This window comes from Lathamus discolor, chromosome 2, assembly GCF_037157495.1.
Source record: "Lathamus discolor isolate bLatDis1 chromosome 2, bLatDis1.hap1, whole genome shotgun sequence".
Classification (NCBI taxonomy): Eukaryota; Metazoa; Chordata; class Aves; order Psittaciformes; family Psittacidae; genus Lathamus; species Lathamus discolor.
In genome coordinates, this window is record NC_088885.1 from 2,861,506 (window position 1) to 2,881,973 (window position 20,468).

At 39.5% G+C, this 20,468-nt stretch overlaps 1 protein-coding gene across 1 annotated transcript in view; it reads left to right on the forward strand.

The window, feature by feature from the left end:
- ZNRF2 (zinc and ring finger 2) overlaps positions 1-20,468 on the forward strand; it is a 58,986-nt gene that overhangs the window by 15,236 nt on the left and 23,282 nt on the right. Inside the window, exon 2 of the mRNA XM_065665449.1 lies at positions 15,324-15,419. Coding sequence (XP_065521521.1) covers positions 15,324-15,419 — 96 coding nt within the window. The remainder of the gene's footprint in view (positions 1-15,323; positions 15,420-20,468) is intronic.

Consider the following 20,468-nt stretch of genomic DNA (forward strand, 5'->3'; position numbering starts at 1 on the left):
AGATGCGCTGGGTTCTTGTCCAGGAGATAAACCAAGGTAGCTTTCAAGACCAGCAAGTTTCATGCTGGCCCAGAGCTTTCTGGTTGGGCTACTGGGTTATATTGAAAAGACCAAAAGTCTGTGATAGGCTCTCATTTGCCCCAGTTCCCTGTGGTACAGAAAACAGCTTTAATAGCCTTGAGTAGACCAGATAGACATTTTCAGAAGGCTTTTTGTAGCACCGTCTGACTCATATACCCACAGTTCCTGTGTGTCCCTTTCAATTTTTAATACTATTTGGGTTTCAGAAATTCAGTCTTCATCTATTTGTTCACTTTTGTTTATTTTTATCCTAGAAAATAGGTTCTTTTTTTTATGTCACAGCTTTCCCAAACATTGGTAAGCTAGCTTCCTTGTTCTTTATTTCATCTCTGCTGTTTATTTTTCCCTTGATTTAAGGACTGTCGGGAGCTAGCTCTCATTTTCTGCTAAAAATCTTGTTAGTCTTGTAGTTTCAAGTGGACTTCCCTGCTTGGTTCCTTCCAGTAAGTGGAAGTAGAAGAATTAAAAGCAGATTATACAGATACTTTCTGTTATCACAGTGTCTGTTCAGTTTTCTTCGACACTAGGTGACACCACTTTTTAAAATTAGATGATGAAAATGTTTGACCTTAAATATCTAAAAACCTGGAGAAACTTCTGTTACATTTTGAGTTAATATTAGAAAGACGTCTTGAGCAGTAGGAGGTTCACTGCCAGATTAACCTTTAGACATAATATTGGGTTTTTTCTTGACAAAAGGTTACAATCTAGAAGATGGTATTCTGAAAGATTTACTTTTGAAAAGGGGTAGTTTTGCATCCAGTAATGCTGAGGTAACAAGATGAATCTTATCTTTTCTGTGGAGGAAAAAGAACAAAACAAGTAAATAATTAATATCACTTAATGGCTTTCAAAGCCAAGATGGAAAACACACTAATACTTTGATGCAAGTGTGAAAACAGGATTTGTAAATACTTCCATGGCCTTTTTCTTTTCTTTTTATGACTCTGCTGCAGACAGCTGTGTGGTCTGAATATTTTTTTCCCTGTTGTTAAGTGCAGTTTATTTAAGATACTGTGTGCTTTTTTTCCTACATACTATTACCTTTTAGAAATGCCTTGCAGGATTTTCCTTAAGAGTGGGAGTCCTAAATAAGTATTATTTCCTTTTTATGCTGAAGACCTTTTGGTATACTACCATACCGTTACACTAGCTTCTGTAAGAACGTGGGCAGCTTCATTCAGTTTGCTACTCCCTCCTAGAAGAAATAAAGTGAAATTCGGGTGGAAAAGCTATTTCGGTTGTTGGAGTACATGAATTTCAACTTCTAAATGAAAATAGGAAATAACGTCATTAAACAATATTACTATTAGAGTTTCCTCAGCATCCTGGAAAAGCTGTGTTTCCAAATCAGTTGTCCCTAACTTATGGGTAACTTTGCTTTGTTTAGGTTGGACCTCTGCCATATATCTGGGAACTGTGGCAAGCTGTTGGGTAATTTCCAGGGTTGCATTCCACTTTCTTTTACCTTCCCCTTAAACTTGCTTCATTGCAGGGATGATATATAACATGGTTTTATTTATACATCAAAGGCTTTTATTGAAGTCACATTCTAGAAGTTACTTCCCTGGTATTCTGATCTCTTAGGTTTGGTATAAGAATTGTTTGGTCCCTCAGTAGTTACAGAAACACACGGAGATTGGGAAGTGAACAAAATACGATTCATATTTGCTTGGATGGGGATGGAATTTGCTTGGACACGGTTGGGGATGGAACCCACCATGTACATTTACATCTAAATGAATTTAAGACCTACTTGAACAGATCAGCCAGTGCAAGACAAAAGCTTTATAAAAGGTGGGGTTTTTGTTGTTGCCTCACTTCCAATTTCTTTCTGTAAAACTGTCCCCGAGGGAATAAGAATTGATAGTAAAAGTTGTTGAAACTGGTACTTTAGAAGATGTTCCTGTATCTTTTATGAATTTCTTATGTACAAGCTGTTTATCTCTTAAAAAAAAAAAGCTTTGTAGCTGTCCCTGTTAATACATTTTGATTTGTAACTGTCCCTAGTAATACGTTTGAGATTAGAAGTTTTGTCTAAACTTGTTGTAAAGACTCAGATTTGTGTTTACTTGTCCTTGTTGGAATATTAATCGATTAGAAGACTGTATTTGTCCTTTTTTAGTACTTTGAATATATTCCCAAAGTTTTGCTGCTTTATTTTACTGTGTGGTACCACCCTCAAGTCTGTGAGATACGAGGCTAGGTCAAGAGCAGCAATAGCATACTGCAGGATTTATAATCCCACCTATGCTGTATGTCAAGTAACATGCTGAAATGATATAAATGCATCTGAAACATTTGGTTTATTTTTCTAAGGACCTGAATGAACTTTTCTTCCCCTTGAAGCTGTCACTCTATGGCTCTAGTTTAACTAAGTGACAGGTTTAGTCTGTCTCAGGATTTAGTGCATCTAAAATGAATTTTGTTGCAGGTAGAAACCTGATGAAGGACTTGCAATTTGTATTTTTCTTTCTGGAAGTTATTGTGCAGATGTTAAGTGCTATGAACTCCCTTCCTTAACAATGAGCTTAATTTTCAGTGGTTTTTGGATGTCTCTGATGTCAATAGAAATCGTCCTAATGCCACGGTAGTGAAGAAGGGTGATTTTCATGTTGACCTAAAAACATTCTCATGTGTAAAATATTTATATTCTCATGCATATGACATAACCCTTCCAACTGCATCTGTTTTGGTTTGGGTTTTGGGGTGGGTTTTTTTGGTTTTTGGTTTTGGTTTTTTGTTTTTTTACGCTTAGACCATCTTCTGGACGATTTTGATACAGTTTTAGGTACAGACTGGTTTTACACCAAGAATGGAATTTCAGTCTGTTCCACCATGTTGTGTGGAAAAGCATCAGACAGAGAGCATCCCAGGCTATGGTCTTCTGATGTTGTTCAGTGTTTACACATTTTTCAACCTAGAGCTGGAATCTCTCTCTGAAAGATTAGACAGCTGATAGTCTTTCGTAGCTGTGCTGAGAAACTGATGTTGTAGGTTATAGGATTAATAGAACAAATGGTACAATGTCTACACCGTTGTGGAAAGCAAAGGCATAAGTTTAGATGTTTAAATGGCATTCTCGCTGCACAAAGCCAGGAATTGTAGTGGCTATTGCTGCTTCTCAAGGGAAAAACAATAAAAGCACATTTCTCTTTTTGGCACATCTCCCAGTTTACTGGTTTCTGATGTGATACAACTGCTGTAAAGGGCAGGTATGGCAAGATCTCCACTAGGACGAGGAAGCGTACTTTTGTGATGACCAACAGGAATGTCAAGCTTCCTTTGAGAGCTTTTTTTAGGAGTTTCTTAAAATGGTAGCTAAATGCAAACTTATTTATTTATCTATCTATCTGTCTATTTATTTATTTATTTATTTTTAAGTTACTTGATGAAACTACAAAGCCTGGAGGCAGAGGTTGTCCTTTACATGCCTGTGGCTTACTTCTCAGCAGCCTTTAACACTGATAGTGATTACTATAGAAGAACTTGAATAAGTCTGTCTTTTCACCAGAGCTGATGACTTATACTTGGCTTAATCTCACTTCTTTGTTGGTGGCCATGCTGTGGAATTTCCCACTGGGAACGCTCAGAATTCTGCTTGCTTAGGCTGGTCCCCACCAGCTGACTCACAGGCAGGAAGAGCAAAGGAGGTAGCGCTACCCGGAGACAGAAGGAAGGTGAAGGGATGAACATGTACATAAGCTGAGAGGCATGCAGGCTCAAGCTCCAGCATTCTTTATGCTCCCCTCAAGAACTGTTCTAGAGAGCTTTCTTCCTTCAAACCAGAGAATTTATTATTTATATTACTATTATTATTTATGTTTTAACTGCTTGGTCACTTGTGTTTGGGATCTGCAGTAAAGTCTCATTAGGTAAGGCTTCGGTTAATGAAAACAAGATGTTTCTCTCATAAGTGTAGGTGTTTAAAATGGGCAACTATATCAATTTCCTCAACAATATAACTGATAGACCAATGCAGCAGCTGTGAACAGTAAAAAACAGATAATGCTACTGAGCATTTTCTACAAAGGTCACTTAAAATGTGAGTGAAACCCAAACATGTCTTAACAGTTAGTTCAAACAGTGGCAGTTTAACCATGAAAAAGCAAGAATTACATTGCTGACTTAGTTGCTGTGGCAGGAATTATGTGGCATGACATCTGAAAGTTTGGCTTGTTTGTGGTTTATGGATGTTCTACTAGAGTTTGCAGAATATGGTACATGTGCTCTGTACTCTTAATAGAGGCAAAGGAACATATAGATGAAACTGTCATGATTGATATGTTTAAAGCATGTTAGTCAATAGCTTGATAGCTTTTACTGACAGTAGTTAAGAAAACTTGGTTGGGAGGTTATTTCTTTATGGGTTCAGTTCTTTCTCTTAACCAGTTGATACCTCATCTTTATTATTCTTCTTATTAGGCACTTTGCATGCTTTCTTCACTATGGTGCCTCCCCAAATGTGATTAGAAGGTTCTGTCTTAAAAATAGGAGCTTTTGCAAAACTAGTCAGTATAATACATAACGGTGTATCATTCAAACTTAAGAAACTGCTCTCACTTTTTTAATAGAAATCTATACATAATTCCTGTTAAACACTTAAATATGTTAATACTGAAAGATTCAATGATCTAACTCCAGCGTGCACCTTTCTGAAGCGGTGTTTTGTAACCCTCTGCCCCATTTCTGCACCAGTCCTTACACTAAGGTAAATACTTTTCAAGTTGGAAGAATAGAGGGGTCAGTGCAGAGTGAACTTCTCCTAACTGAATTCTGCGTTTAAAAACAAAAGGCTGCTTTATGATAAGCAGAGATGTCAGTCCTTTTATAGTGTTAATCCTTAAACAAAATTCCTTTATTCTCAGGATGAATGATGTTTTGCAGCCTGGACTTTTCTGCTAAGCTCAGGCCTTAGTCATAAGTCATACCTTTACTTGGGGAAGGAGGAAAGGAAAAGAAACCCAAACAAGCAAACATACTCTGCTCTCAGCAGTTTCAAGTGAATGACAGTACATTAGTCCATAGGTTGGATGTTTCCCTGCAGAATTAAGAAATTGGTGCCCTCTGTGGAGGACTGCTATTTTGAGAGCTGAAGAGAGAAAAAATAGTGTACAATAATGCAGGAAAGGCTGCTGTTGTGCTGAGGTGATAAAGAGTCTTGTATGTGTGATTACAAAGCGAGATGAAAAGCACAAGAAAACAAGTATGCTTTGACACATGTCCTTGACTTTCTTGAAACTGTACTTTTACTAGGTATCATTTTTCTGTTGTACTGAATGATAAATGTAATTATAGCTATTGATATCTCAGTTAATGTTGCTGTTAAAATGAAACATTACTATGTTTAGAATTAATAATTAAAGTCCTGGGAACATCCTACATAATAATTTAACTTTTTATTTACATATATTCTTCCCAGTTGTAATCTTTAATATTTTGTACTCTGAATTTTTTGTCATTGATTGGTTTTCCCCTTTTTTCTTTGTCACTGCTACCTCTATTTCTGCAGGAACGAGTAGGTTATTGGTAAGTATTTCAACTAAATCGGACTTTACAAAGTTTTGCCTTAGTGAGGACTTCTTTTTTGATTTTTACCCTCACTTACTTTGGTAAAAACTTTGTAGACAACAGACCAATTGTCTATAAATGCTGTGCTTTCTCAGGTCTCCATTATCACCTTGTTTGTGTAGTAGAGCAATAGTTTTCAGATTCTCTGAGAGACTTTGTCTTCTGCATGCTTTCAAGCAGCATCATTATCTGTGCTGTCTTCCCAGATGCTGCCTTCTCCTGGGGCTTGCTCCTTTGTTCCTGTCTGCTGCGTTTCAAGTGCAGTATTTACTGTGTCCCTCCCATTTCTTTTGTAAGACCTTGTATGCATCGTGGCCAGTTTGCTCAGAAGACTTCTCTGCGTCCAACAAGATGCTCTGTTTCACGTGTTCAGTTTAGTCATCCTTGTCAACCATTGTTCAGCCATTTTCACATCATACCTCTTCCCTTTTAGCTATCATTAAATATACTGTCAGCATGGTATAGCACTCTCCTCTCTTATTATCATGCTTCATGTAATTTTAACCAGATTTGTTGCATTGTACAGTACAAGTTTTCGAGATATTTACATAATGCTCAAAAAGAGGGACTTCACTCTTCTGGTCTTGGAACAGCTCTCCCTACACTTGCTTTTAAATGCTGTGATTTCTAATGGAAACTTTCTCTTTAACTCTACCATTTTTGAAAGTAGTGACTTACTGACAGTGTGAAGGGGAGCGGAGTGTAGGCAAATGTGCTCTCCGTACTTAAAAATGTATAGTTGTCTTGCCAAATTACTCAGTTACTCCAGAAGTGCCTACTTCTGGCAGCAGGACACCTTTATCCTGTCTTTCCCAACTTTCATTGTGAAATTGTGAGTGGAAAAACCTTTTTCAGGTGTTTGAGGAGCATATTGCTCCAAGCAATGAGAGAGAATTGAGGGAATAGGAAAATCTAAGAAGAAACAAATAAAGGTATAGGTTGGGGAGAGACTAGGAATGAGAGAGAGAAGAATTCTTCCTCCTTCAATTGTGATAGGTGAATTTAGAAGATAAAAGGCAATGGGAATATGTAATATCTCTAAAGTATGAGGTTTAAGGCATCTCACTTGCATAAAGTTTTCAGACCTCCAGGGTGACCTGCAGTGAGCTAATTGCCATCATCTGGTGGTGGAAGAACTAAGCTTGTTTGACAGGTTAATCTTGCCTGTTGTGTGGAAATAAAACACATTTGTGCCCCAAACCATTGACAATGCTTTCTGGCTATTTGCTTTCTGAATAAGGTAGTTGTTTGGGCTCAAAAATACATCCAGCCTGGCTTAACTGCATATTCAGACAACTCTTGTCCTCCTCACAGCTCCACAAGACTTCTCCAATGTGGCAAGAACCCTGTTTGTGTGCAGAAGCCTCTGGAATATTGATAGGGCTAGTTTCTGCCCATACTACTGCTGTTACTCTGCCAGTGTGGCTAAAAGGGAACCTGGCTCTAATATCTGCTTGCCAGAGATCTGACTATGAGTAGACATGAGAGAGAGGAAAAGTCTCTTTCCTTTGTTGCCCTTGATTCAGAGTTTGGAAGGGAGTCATTACACCAATATGAAAGAGAGAGAGCAAGTGTGTTCTTTGGGTTCTTGCTCCTGCCCGCCTCCCTTGGGAAAGATGCTATGAAAATTAATGGTATTCTTCTGGGGGAAATCTTGTTGATAAGTGGGAGGTTTTGGTTGCTAGTTGAAAATACACTTCCCAAATGTAGTAAGCTAAAACCTAAAATAAGATGGATTGTGGGTGGATTTTTTTTCCATGAAAACCATCTTGCTCTTACCTCTTCATGCACAAAAGCAACTCGCAAAGTTCAGTTTATATTCACACTTGTCTGTCTTCAGCTGCTTCTGTTCCATTGAGAAACTTATGCTACGGATCTGTGCTGGGGGGGTGACATGTCTGAAGTGCAGTTAATACGGGAGTAAGTGAAAGAGTAAGTTAATAGCTTACAAGTCACCTTAAGAACTGTTCTTGTTTGTGCACTTGTCGGTTTGAAAGCACAAAGGCTCTAGCAGTTTGGATGTAGCAGACTTAGGCAGTCTCTCATCTGCCTTGACTACAGATCCCTGTGGATGATGGGGTAGGGGGATAACACCCACCCACAAACGCAGGTGGAACTAAAAAGGTCTTTCCTGCTCCCTTTGTTGGGTGCTTGCATCGATCTAAAATGGCACTCTTAAAAGCTGTTCCTCTAATAACAGCTGCTCTTATTTTTGTATGACGAGGTGAAATCAATCTTTCCACAGGTCTTTCCCACCTGTAATCTCATCTTCTGGTTTGCAGGACATTTTAGCGCGGGGCCTTTTTTTCCCCTCAATTTTCTCAAGAAATTGTTCTTCAGCTTCTAAAACTGTGCAGCTGTCAGTTGTAATCATCATCAGGTTACGTTTACCTTGATTTTAGACACCTGAAGTTGTGTGGGTGATAAAGACTGATGAAGAAAAAAATGGGACGTGAATTCAATTTGTCTTGGCTCTGTGCTGTGCTGTTTCTCGCTGATTGCTGTTGAAGATGTCCCTTTCCCAATTACCAAGGTGAAGGAAGCTGAGGAAGTGATGTAGTACGATTTAGTCTTTCCTATCTTTTAGCTTAGGAGATGATGTATTATCTAAACACATCTTCTCTAATTATTCCATGGGTTCCTTAACTAAAGTAAGATTCCGGTTTGGTTTTATTCCCTATTTTATATGTCCCCTTTTCCCACTGAGTGCTGTGGGAGCTTTGAATCAGAAAACACTAGAGAAAATCTCGTTTCTCTCAAGGAATCCACGAGTATATTTACTTCAGTTTTATCATACAGAAGTGGGGAAGAAAACCCCTCTAGAGTAAGTGCTGAGAAAAAGAACTTATTTGTACGTCTCCTGGTTCAGTTTCCAGGAGAAGACAGAGTTTGGAATGTTTGTATTTTGTTCCTTATTTCTATTTGATTCCCTATTCTTTCCCAAATTGAGGGGAGTATTTCTTTATTTCTTTTAATCTCCAGAAGTCTTTCCAGATGGTGCTGTGTTCTCCCAGCTCAGGCCATTTACAGCATCAGGAAGGATAGAAACTAGAGAACTAGATGTATCTTTTCAGCAAGGTGCTTTCTCCCTGAACAAAAGAGCTCCTGTACATAAAATGGCAAACCTTATCCAAGTAGCCGCTTGGAGTGAGACCTACAGCACCTGGAGAGGGTTTGCTGGGAATTGGTAGTATTCTTTTTTCTTTTCCCCTCTAACTTAAAGACATTTATTTAATGTCAGTTTTCTGTCCTTGAGTTTAGTCTGAAATAACCATCATATTCTCTTAACATGGTATGGGTAAAGTTGCCAGGTAAGATGTTAACTTTCGTGTACAAAGCTTCATGTTTTCAGGGTCAAGAAATGACTCATTCCATCTTTCCTTTTCAGTTGTCTGAGGAGAAGAGAGAATTTTGTGGCTGCATAACTCTGATAGTTCCATGTAGTTTTGGGTTTTTTTCTTTGGTTTTTTTCTTCTTTAAATTTTACAGCTGAATTTACAGAAGGGAGAAACAGGATTTTGACCTCACTCAGACTGTTGTTACTTCACACAGAATCTGAATGATTTCCATCTATTTTCCTGCTGTTCTTACAATCTCACTTCATACTCCTCTACACAGCTGAATATAAAAGGAAGAAGTGGAAGAAATAAAGGCGTTACAGTTTGACTTTAATAAAGTGTTTATGCTGTTCTGCTTTATAGTCTCATTAAGAAACTTGGAGAATATAGTCTAGGTGAAAAAGTAGGTGGATGCTGAAATAGTTGGGAACAAAATCCTGTAAGCTGCTCTAGGAGAGCAATTCAAGTATCACAGTGGATGGGTCTGTTTTCAATCATCTTTTTTGGAGGGTGGACCCTTTAAGAAAGGGAATATAACGATGAACTTGTAAGATCTGCATTTGAGTTCATCGTTGTTTTTAACATGTCAGAAAAGTGTTCATAATTGATTAAAAAAGGTAAATGAGAATTACTAAATGTGGGGAGAAACAAAATGTACCACTAGAATATGGCACCTGCCTTGTAACAGTTCTGCTGAAGATTGAGGGATTGTCACAGGTCACAAGAGGAATGAGCCAGTAATCTGATGGTTTAAAATGTGTGTGTATGTACCTATATACACACACAAAAAGAAGATAGTTTCTATCTGTAGATAGATCTATATTCAGCTCCTAGTGGGAATGACCCAGTAATTTGATGGTTTAAAATGTGTGTGTATGTACCTATATACACACACACATAAAGATAATTTCTCTCTATAGATAGAGCTGTATTCAATTCCTAGTGTAAAAGAACAATGTGATAAGTAACTATTTAATTTCTGCTTAGGACTTATGGACTCCTAGCCTGAAATGTCTGCCCACTTCTTGGCAATGCAGTATGTTAAGGTTGGAGAGAGACCAGAGGACAGCAACAGGAACAAAATGTTTAGGCACCAGGCCTGGATGGAAAGATTAAACTGACTTTTTTTTGCAGGCTAGGGGAAAAAGATGAAGGACACACATTTTCCAGTGTGAACATGTTTTTATACTGAAGACAGTTACTGACTGTTTTCTGCATCTACTGAACACACAAGCAACCTTTTTTGTAACTGAAGGCTGCCAGATTACAGATAAGGGAAGATTTTTCTGTCTAGGAATAAAACTGAACAGCGTTGTAGGTTACCTAGGATGTCTGTAAAATCTTTCACTAGTTGATTTTTAAGGGGAGATTAAATCCTCTAAGTACATTTAACCCTGTTTTCCAGAATGGGATAGACTTGGTGACCTCTCGAGGTCCGTTGTGACATGTTTCTCTGATTAGGTGAAGTCTTTTCTGTTTATTGGTGGGAGGGAATTATTTGTGTTGTTTTCTTTAGCATCATTATGCAGGCTGTATTTGTGTGATGGTAATCTTGCATACCACCCTTATACCCCATCATATATACTGGATGCTGTGCTTCCAGATTGTCTATACTTATTTTTCTAAGTACCAAAGAACAAGTGTGAGTAAACATTTGTCAAGCTTCCTATTGTCAAGTACATTTTAGAAAAGTATGTGTATGCAAGGATTTCTCTTTTCTTATGGGTTCTTTAAATGTAAACCAAGATGGATTTATCCATCTTCTTTGAAAACACAAGGATGCAAAAACCTCCCAATGCTAGAATGTTGCATACTCATTTTGCAAGAACAGCTGGTCTCATACTTCTAGTTTGGTTTTGGCAGTGTTCCTATTAAGATGTTTTCTGATGAAAGGTTACTCTGATCAGGCTTTTGCAGGTTTTATTTGTGCTTACTCCTTGCTTACAACTATTTGGTGTTGACCAAAAGGATCATCCATTCTTCTGTGCAAGTCTGATACAGCTTGAATGTGTTTCCTTTAAGTGTACTTCTGTGACACTCCACAATGTAGTCTGGGAGCTCTGAGCTCTTTTTTTTTGTCACCACAGAGCAGGTATTCCAGAATGAGTTGCCAAAGTTGTTTTGCAAAAAATCATAGAGGTCCAGAAGTTTGTTATTTGTTGGATGGGTTTTGTTTGCTTCACCATGCACCGAACTGCAAGTTAAACGGGCTGATGTTTGCCAAGCAAGCCAAACACAGTAAAATATCAGTAAGAGGTTGAAATTGGTACAGACAGAATGAGTAGTCACCCATCCACCTGTCCCTGTGAATAGTTTCCAAGCCTGACAGAGATGGAAGTTATACCTTGGGTAGATGGATGTGACAGAAGGGGTGATTCTTGGCTAACTGCAGCTTCATTTGCAAAAGCTGGTGGAGTCTGAAGACAGCAATGCATTCAGGAGAGAATGAGAGAGAGGTCATTGCTGAATGCTGAAGTCCTGCTGCTTGCATAGGTTTAATTACTTCAAGCTTTCTGTGCCACCATGGGTTTTTCTAGAGGCTGTGCTGCAGCTTTCTGTTCCGTCTCTCTTTTCTTGTAATTGTACTTTGGTTTTTTCTTCCCCAGGATTCTGGTTTTAAGCAATGTGTTACTTTTGATATTACAGTCACTGTGGTGAAACCAGACTATGGGAGCTTGTGAGAATTTGTCTCCCTGTCTCTTAAGTGTGCGGTTGTAAAAGTCAGCTAAAGGCGTTTGCTTGCTCAGTTTTGCTGCTCAGTTCTTTCCTGCTGTATAGAAAGAGAATGGGGTGAGAGGTGGTTCTTCCCCTGGCTTGGGGTGTATCACAGGCAATGTCCTCTCTAGTGTGGGAGAAGGAAGTGCAGCTTTGCACTGATACGATGACAAAGTGACGACCCTCGTACAGAGGTGATAGTTCCTCATGTTGCATGAGGATAAGGGATACGATGAAACCAACACCTTCATAAGAGCTGGATTTTTACCCAAACCTACTACATTTTCTCTTGTGTTCTCCTTGTAAAGACAGTGAGAAAGTAGTTTATTGAGTTTCCTAGTTTTTAGAGGACACTTCATGTGATGCCACCTCATCTGGTGACTGCTCCCACTTTGCTGTCCAAATGTCTGTGAATGCACTGTTTTCTCTGCAAAACTCAGTAAAACAAGTCATGCAGAGGGCAGGTTATTTTCAACCTGTTGCTGATTGTTAAAGTCATGTGAAACTTTCTTCAGGTTATCGGAATTGTTCCCTGAGACTCTCGTGGTAAAAACAAACATAGGCTATAAATGTTGTTAGCCTGCTGGGCAGTGGTACAATAGAGCCTTTGTTCTTACGGAGTACTTAATTGCAAACTGGGTCACGAAACTATTGCTTTATGATTTGTGGAAAGGTGGGAAAATACCAGCTTTCTTTAAGGACCTTTAACTGGCTTGCGGAGAGTGTTTATCCTTCACTTACTTATACTTTTCAAATACAGTTAATAAAGTAAATATTGTGTCTACAATCAGAGCCATTTGTTCTTTGGGGTCATTGATGGAGTTGGAAATGGCAATTTCCTTCACGCAAAACATATACTGTGCACCTCCTGGGGAAGATGGCTAAGTCCAGAACGCTGCAACAGAACATTGTGAAGGAGTGAGAAGCCGGATTTCCCTTGTGTTTGAAAAATGGTTCAGCGAGTGTTCTGAGTTTAAGGCTCCTTTTCTGCTTTTATGTCTCTGGCATGCAGCTGGTGCTGGTCACTGGAAACGCATCTTTTCGACAAAGATACCTTTGCCACTGGCAGCTAAGTTGGTCCATAAGGCTTAGTTAAGTGTGCTACCTTCTCCTTCTTGTGTTCTTTGGTGTGCTGCATGCTGAGTAGAGCTACAGCAGTCGGATATTCCAGACTTGTGTTAGGGAGACATTTGTAGTTGTTTAACTATTACCTTCAGATCCCCCTTGATACTGGACAAGCCACAAAATGGTTAAAATAATTACTATATTGGAAGAATCTAAACTGTTTGCTAGGTTTAGGGCCAGGTACATAGTAGTATAAGCATATTCAGCTGAATAGGTGGATAAGCAGAAAGATTTTTCACAGCTGTCTACCTTTAAGCAAGGTTTTCAGTAAAAGAATTATTATTATAATCATCATCATTATTTACCCAGATTTCCCCAATAGTTTTATTTGCGTTTAAGTATTCCCTGTAATGATTCCTGGGATATGTACCTTGTTCATACAAGCAAGTTAACAGTTAATAAATCTAAACATCTAGCCATGGTTTTCTCTGCCCCTTGTCAGTCCCAATTAGATGTCCTGATGACCCTAGGGAATAAACTGGAGGGGTTCTGTCCAGAAAGCAGAGAAGCAAAGGGAACCTGTTAATGATTGTCCTGGTGCTTAACTAATGAGCCATGAACATAGATGTTAACTTGCTCTAATGCAAACTGTTCTGGCACAGCAGGGCTCAGTCTGCAACACATAAGGAAGTTACGTGCTTTGCAATATCCAAAAATGATATTAATTATGCCTTATTTATTATGCCATATAAATGAGAATAATGCGTGGGTCTTAGGGTTTGACTAGACTTAAGAGTAGTCAGCTGCATTAGGCTGATAAAGGTTGAGAGAAACCCCCCCAGGTCGGTTTTTGAGGAAAGCCGTAGCAAAGCAGTTATGGGTGGGTTTGGGTGTTTGGAGGACTGAGATATTAGTTTTGATCTTAGTCATGTTGAGATGCAGCCTGGGGGAAGGAGCCACGCAGTGGCTGAAGGGTCACTGACAAAGCTTTCTGCGAGTAAATTCATCCTTTCAACTTGCTTTCCCCAAAAGACGTGTTTGGCTGGTGTATGCTTATTAATCTGTGGTTGTACCTGTAAAGATGTGGGTTGGGAGAAGGATTAAAAACAAGGAGAGAAGAGCAGTATCTAAACTGAAGTGTAAGACTGACAGCAGAAGAAACAGATATGAACTGCTTATTGCTAAAATGGGAAGAATCAGAACTGTACTTTATCTCAGGAAGTGGTTTCCAGTGCATGTTCAGCTGCTGCTCGAGAGTTCCTCATGGGTGTTACCAGTTGTCTGCTTTGACTTGCTTCCTATTTATCTGCACTGAAGAAATAAAGATCATTGTCTTAACAAATGAAGTGTATTACTTCTGTCAAGCACGAATGCTTCAGGTTAGTTGCTTGATTTACATCTGACTAATAATTAACAGTAAAATTCTCAGGCAACAGTAACTTGAGAGTGCAGCACCAAGTCGCTTGTCATCCTTGACTGATTCGGCTCACTGTGGACTCCCAAGGTTAGAAGTACAAAAGTAAGGGGCAACAAACTAAAACATGAGGGAGCGGGCCCAGATGTGGATGTTGGTGGAAGGTGCAGTAGTCTTTTATACATGCCTGCCTTACTGCTTTTCAACAGCGTCAGAGAAGTTGGTCCTTTGCACTGAGCATGGATTTAGATATTTTTGCCATACCTCGTCCTGTAGATATATTCTTAAACAACTCTTACACAAGATTCCTGGTGGTGGCTTTTTGTCTCTCAGTTGTGTGTTAATTATTCAGGACACCACAATCAGTCAGGCTTTTCTGTGGACTGTAAAACTTGTCCAACTACCTTGTCCTTTAACTGGAACACTGCTGTCTTCAGTGATGACATAAAGTATTAAAAGGTTTTGTCATGAACCAGTGTGCGGTTGCATCACAGTCCAGACTGTCTTAATTATTCTTTACCCCACATTGGCTCAGGCTGTTACCTCGAGAGCTCAACAAGGTCGTGTTTGGCTAGGATGAGATGTGTCAAGTAAATTCAGCTCTACAGGAAATATCAGTGATTCAGTAGGTGAGGCAACACCCCTGAGTTAATGTTTTCACTATGCCCCAGACTGGTAAAAGGTGCTGGAGCTTGTATGATGAGATGTAAAACTGAGATCCTTTGTTAAAGTTTCAGTGCTATTCCGTTTAAGATGTTACCTCAGGGTTCCTGCCCAAGTTCAGATTTGAATGGCTATGTTCCCCAGGCATTTTTAGTTTCTCTTTCAGCAGTCATACTATCTTCTTGCTCCTGTCTTAACTGCTCTTAGAGTCATTGGGGAAGTTGGCATTCAAGAGGTGCTGACGTGTTTGCAATTGGCAACAGATTAATTTGCAGAAACACTTGTCTGTTTTGAGATCTTTTGAAATCAAGGGTATTATATTAATGTAAGAAATGTCAGGTCAAAACTGAAAAGCTGACAGATATATATATATATATTCATTCTATTGATGTATGCAGAACAGGTTTTTGGCTTGAATATACATATTTGCAACATGGTTGAGTGTACTGGAACTTACATATCTTTATTTTCCATAGGATTCAAGTGCCCTGTATGTTCAAAATTTGTATCTTCTGACGAAATGGATTTACATCTTGTGATGTGTCTGACAAAACCAAGGATAACCTACAATGGTAAGAAAGAAGTAAGCTGCTAATGGCTAATTTTAAACAAGATAGTGGTAATAATTTGTTGTTTAATAAGATGGGTAAATCTTTCAGTGGGTTTTGCTTGTAGTTCAGTTTTTCACATTAATTCCCAAGAACTTGGTGGGTTTTATATTGCATGCCAATATAGACTACACTGTTGACTTGTTCTGCAAATATGAAAATGTTGTTTGAGTGTGTTTATTCTGTTCTTTGGCCACAAGATCAGATGTTGGTCAGTGCATTTAGTGTCTACTTGAGATAGGTGTGGCTTAAACATCCTCTCATCTAATGACATTAAGTAGTGAAGTAGGTGAATCAAGTCTCCTTCTCGGGGCATAATTAAGTACTTGTTGTGTTGTGCATTTGCATGTTATTCCAGAAGAAGACCCTTTCCTGAAGGAGCTGAAGAACTTTCTCCTTTAGCTGATTGCATGTGTGATACTTCCTAAGGATTGGTAGATACGTATGGGTTTGTTATTTTATTGAAGCTTGCCCATGTCAGATGAATCACCTGTGGTAGCTCTGGTTTTTCCCTACTAGGAAGCTGTCCTTATAGTCAGCCTATCATGCAATGCAGATAGGACTTTTGCCACTGTCGGTATCAAACCTTTCTATCGCTGTTGCTTAAGCTAACAGTTCTATGGCAAGCACACAAAAAGGTTTCAGAAAACTGAATTAGAAAATCTGACTGAAATCTTGGTGCCTAATTTGGCAGAGCTGCCCTACCGTCAGGAAATGTTACAGTGACTCCTGAATGAGGTTATTACTTACTGGTCATCAGATGTGGAATAGGTGAGAACGGAATGCGGACTCTGTGTAATGAGGGTGGTCAAACACAGTAGCAGGTACCTGAAGAGGTTGTGCAACCTCCATCCTTGGGAATGATCAGAAATTCATTGAACAAGGCTATGAGCAACTTAGTTTAACTTGGTTCTGCTTTGGGTAAGGAGCTGGACCGGAGGACCTCTAGAGGTCCCTTCCAACATAAGTTATTGCATAAATAACCTGCAGGGTTATGAGCTCTTTGACCCTCCTGGCTCCTTGCTCCGAGGGTATCCTACACTGGATCTTTTTTATTGGAACAAATCACACCTTATTCTTTGTCTGGATAGCAATAATGATGGCCCTTAATTGCAAAAACAATTTGAGATCATAGAGTTGTGAAATCCATCTCAAAGCACAGCACTCAGGAAAAGTTTGGGTTTGTTTCGTTTGGTTTTTTTGTTGCTGCTTTTTTGTCTTCATGGTGTTAGCACGCATCTATTTGAGAAGGTTTGACTTCATTTAACAGAGGGGGCTTTGTTTCTCTCTGTTTTGCCTTTTTTCATTTAGGACTGAGCATTTTCCAGAAGGAGTTGATAGACATCTGTGTACTGAGGGATGTTGAACATTAGGGAGAAGCAGGCTATCGCCTCAGTCAGGGACGGATAATGCACTTGGGTTCAGTTAGGGTGGAGCAGGAGGAGGCAAGCTGGCAAAGAGCAAGCTCTGGCAGTAACCCAGCTGATGGGATGTGCACAAACTGAGGTGACTGACAGAAATCCTTTGCCCCTGCTGCTTCCTACATGTATATATGAGCACACTCAGCTGAGTAACCTTTTTTTACCCCAAAGACACAGCAGTTGCGTAGTGTAACCTCTCAGTGTTGCTGGTGATGTTCATTTGTATCACAGTGATGCTGTATTCAGACTCTGGTTTTGGTTGGTTGGTTTGGTTTTTTTCCTGTACTGTTTCTCTCAGCTGGTGCACTGCTTTGGGCCATCTTGTTACCTTTGAGCAGTCTGTTCAATCAGCAAGCTTCTGTATAAATGAGCAGAAGTAAAACATGTGAGTGCACCTGAAGCCACTCTCTGGATCATCTGTAACATGATAAAAGCAGTTTTAGAAAGCACCATCCAAGTTATTACCAGCAACGTGTTATTTCTCAATTTAGGATTGCATCTACTGGATAGAACACCTCAGAAACTCATTCTAGGAAATAGTTATATGAGCTTGAAAGCAAAAGTGACTGAGTTACATAGGCTGGTTTGAGAAAGACACTTACTTAGAAGTATGGTCTCATAAACACTTAATAGCAGTGTGCATTGATCCTTCTAACTCCAGTTGGTTAGCTCCTGGAGTCAAGGACTAAAGCTTAAATGATAGCCTGTATCTGGTTATTTAACTTACTGCAGCGCAAAGAAACGGAGGCTGTAGCTTCAGAGTTGCGCAGTGCTTGGGAGTGACTTCGTGGTATGATTGTGATCCTGTAATGAGGCTAATGAAAGAGAATTAACCACCAGATTGGTAACTTAACGCTGCTGTGATTACAGGCCCAGAATTGCATGTGAATGTCTATGTGAGGGTTTTTTTCCCTTGTATGGTTTTGACATGATGAGATCTGCTTTTTTGTCATAAGCCATAAGAAGGGCATCTCAGTTTTGCTTGCAAGTAGTTGAAGAAAACCTTAGCCTTAGATTATCTCAGTAGTTGAAGGGAGCCTTAAACTATCTCAGCAGATGTTAAATTAGCAGTTGGATTGAACTGTCCTTATGTCTAGTTTGGTTCTAGGTATGTTTCCTCATGATACTGTCAATGTATTAGTTGTTCTGAGAAACAGCAGGGAGCAAAGTATGTATTTTGTCATCTTGAGAAGACAAACCTTTGTTTTCGAAAGTGAGTCCAAGGCATGCAGCCTTCCCCAGAGAAACCTCATAAGACTGTTCGGTTGTGATTTTAAGTTCGCAAAGAATTAATGAGTCTTCTTAGCCAATGTCTTAATTGCTTTCTGGGCTACCTTTGTGCTTTGCATTTGGCAGTAGGAAGGGTCAGTGACCTGCAAACTCTGGCAGCTGTCTGATTTACATGTCTTTTCTGAAAGGAACTGGTCACAGTTTTGTCCAGTTCAGTGCTGGAAGTTGTGCTGATTTTCATATAAATAAATCAGTACATTTTATTAGCCTTATTCTTCCACAGTCATCTGACTTGCCTGCAACAGAGATCTCATTGCTGACTCAATTTGGCATGTGAAAAGACCTCTTTCTTTTTTACTATGGAACTTTGTTCCGCATCTCTAAAACTACTTGTGTTCACACATGAACCAATATCTAGGCATTTTGATATACAAAAGCTGGTTAAGTGAATAGAATTGTGCAAAGCCATTGTGGGGTTTGGTATTACTGTCTTTAAAAGCCTTGCTTTTCTTAGCAATTAAAAACTCTCTTCATACTGTTACTTGCTGAGTTGCTGAGAAGCCAGAATAGATCCCATGCACTGGTTATCCACAAGCTGCCAAAAGCCAGTTGTTGTATGGAGAAAGTCAGTTACTTGCTGGTTGACAGATTATTTACTCTTTTTTTTGCCACTGCTAAAATATTAGCATATATATATATATATGGCTGTACATATTCCTATGAGCTTCTCCAGAGTGTTAAATGAGGCACCTTGTACCAGCTCACTGAAGTTTGCCATGGTGAGTTATGCATGGAGCCCACTTAGGGACTACGCTGTGAAAGATCTTGCTTACAAGATAACCCTGCGTTTTGGTAAGCCAGGGGCATTTACTTGTGCTTTGGAAGCAACGTGCCTTTAACTCCTTGCTGATGACCTATCTGGTGAATATAATTATTGTTCTTTTTTTTTTTTGCTTTTATACAGTATTGATGCCTTTTTTCACTGGAAGGTCTTCTGTCAAACTTTAGGTGATATAGGAGAGATTTGTGACTTTAAAGGCACCAGTTTCAGATGCTTTGCAACAAATGCAACCAGTTCCTCTTGACCTAACCTTGCAGTTGGTTCTGAAGTAATTCTGGTTTTCATTTTAACAATTCCTTCATTTCTCAGAACACTTTGTAACGCTTTAATAACAATGACAGTAATAATGATAAAGGGCCTCTCAGAGAGCAGGGACTAGCAGCTTGGCTCCTGCCCAGATAGGGAAGCCAGTGACCCCGGGGAGAGCCAGTCAGCTCACTAGACTGGTTGGCTGGCTCGGCGAGCCGGCCTGTCCTCTTTCAAAGGTTTTGACTGAATTAGCACATTCCTGTGGAATATTTTGGGTTTCATCAAGTCAGCACTTAGTGCTGGAACGCTGTTCTACTGGAAGCTTTCTATGCGGGTCTCCTCGAAGCCGCTTGCTGAGAGGTGCTGCTGCTGCTTTGACATCAGTGCTGCTTTCACTCAGACCACTCTGCATTTAATTCAGATACGCAGTGGGTCTGATTATAGGTTAACATGTTTACCAAGGCTCATTCTAAGGGGAAAAGCTTTCGCTAGTGTGACTTCAGAGAAGGAGAACGTTGAGACACCTGGTGCATAAGCTGCTAGATGGTTTTTTCCTTACTTGAGGTAATGACTTTGCGATTCTTCTTTTTAAATTCACTTACAGTAAGTGAACTTTCTGAGTCCTGTCACACCAAAACAGAGCAGGGGATCAAACATCGCAGATAGAAAGGATTACCTGTAGGATTTTATATTTAAAGTGTATGTAGCTGTGCTCCGAATGGAGGATTAGTGTGTTGAAAGGCTGTTACAGGCAGAACATTGAAAATTAGAAAGGTACTAGAGGGGAAAACATGAATGAAACTCTGTGCTCTTCCTGCCCAGCAACTTAATTTGTCTTCTAGGGTATTCGAATCTAACACCATTGCACAGCTTGGCCAAATATTCCCCTGCTGCCTGACTGAAATAGGAGTGACTTGGGCCACAACACTGCAACCAATTCACATTCGCAAAGATGCAAAGCAGGGTTTTGTCATGAGGATTTAAATGCACTCTATTTTAAATCAGTTTGAGGTATTTGGCTAAGTTTTGTCTTGTGAGGAGAGAGAAATGCTGGTACTGCTACATGCAGAGGCCTGCGCTGTCAGAATCCTGAGCTGGAATCTGTATGAGCAATAATCTTGCTCGAGGAGCTGACATCTAAACAACAGCCATATAACACGTGCATTTCAATCCGAAGTAGCAACCTGAAGGTTGGCATGAGTCACCTAAAAGACTAAATAAAAGCCATTCTTTGTGAATGGGACTGAACTAAGGTTTTTTTTCTAACACAAA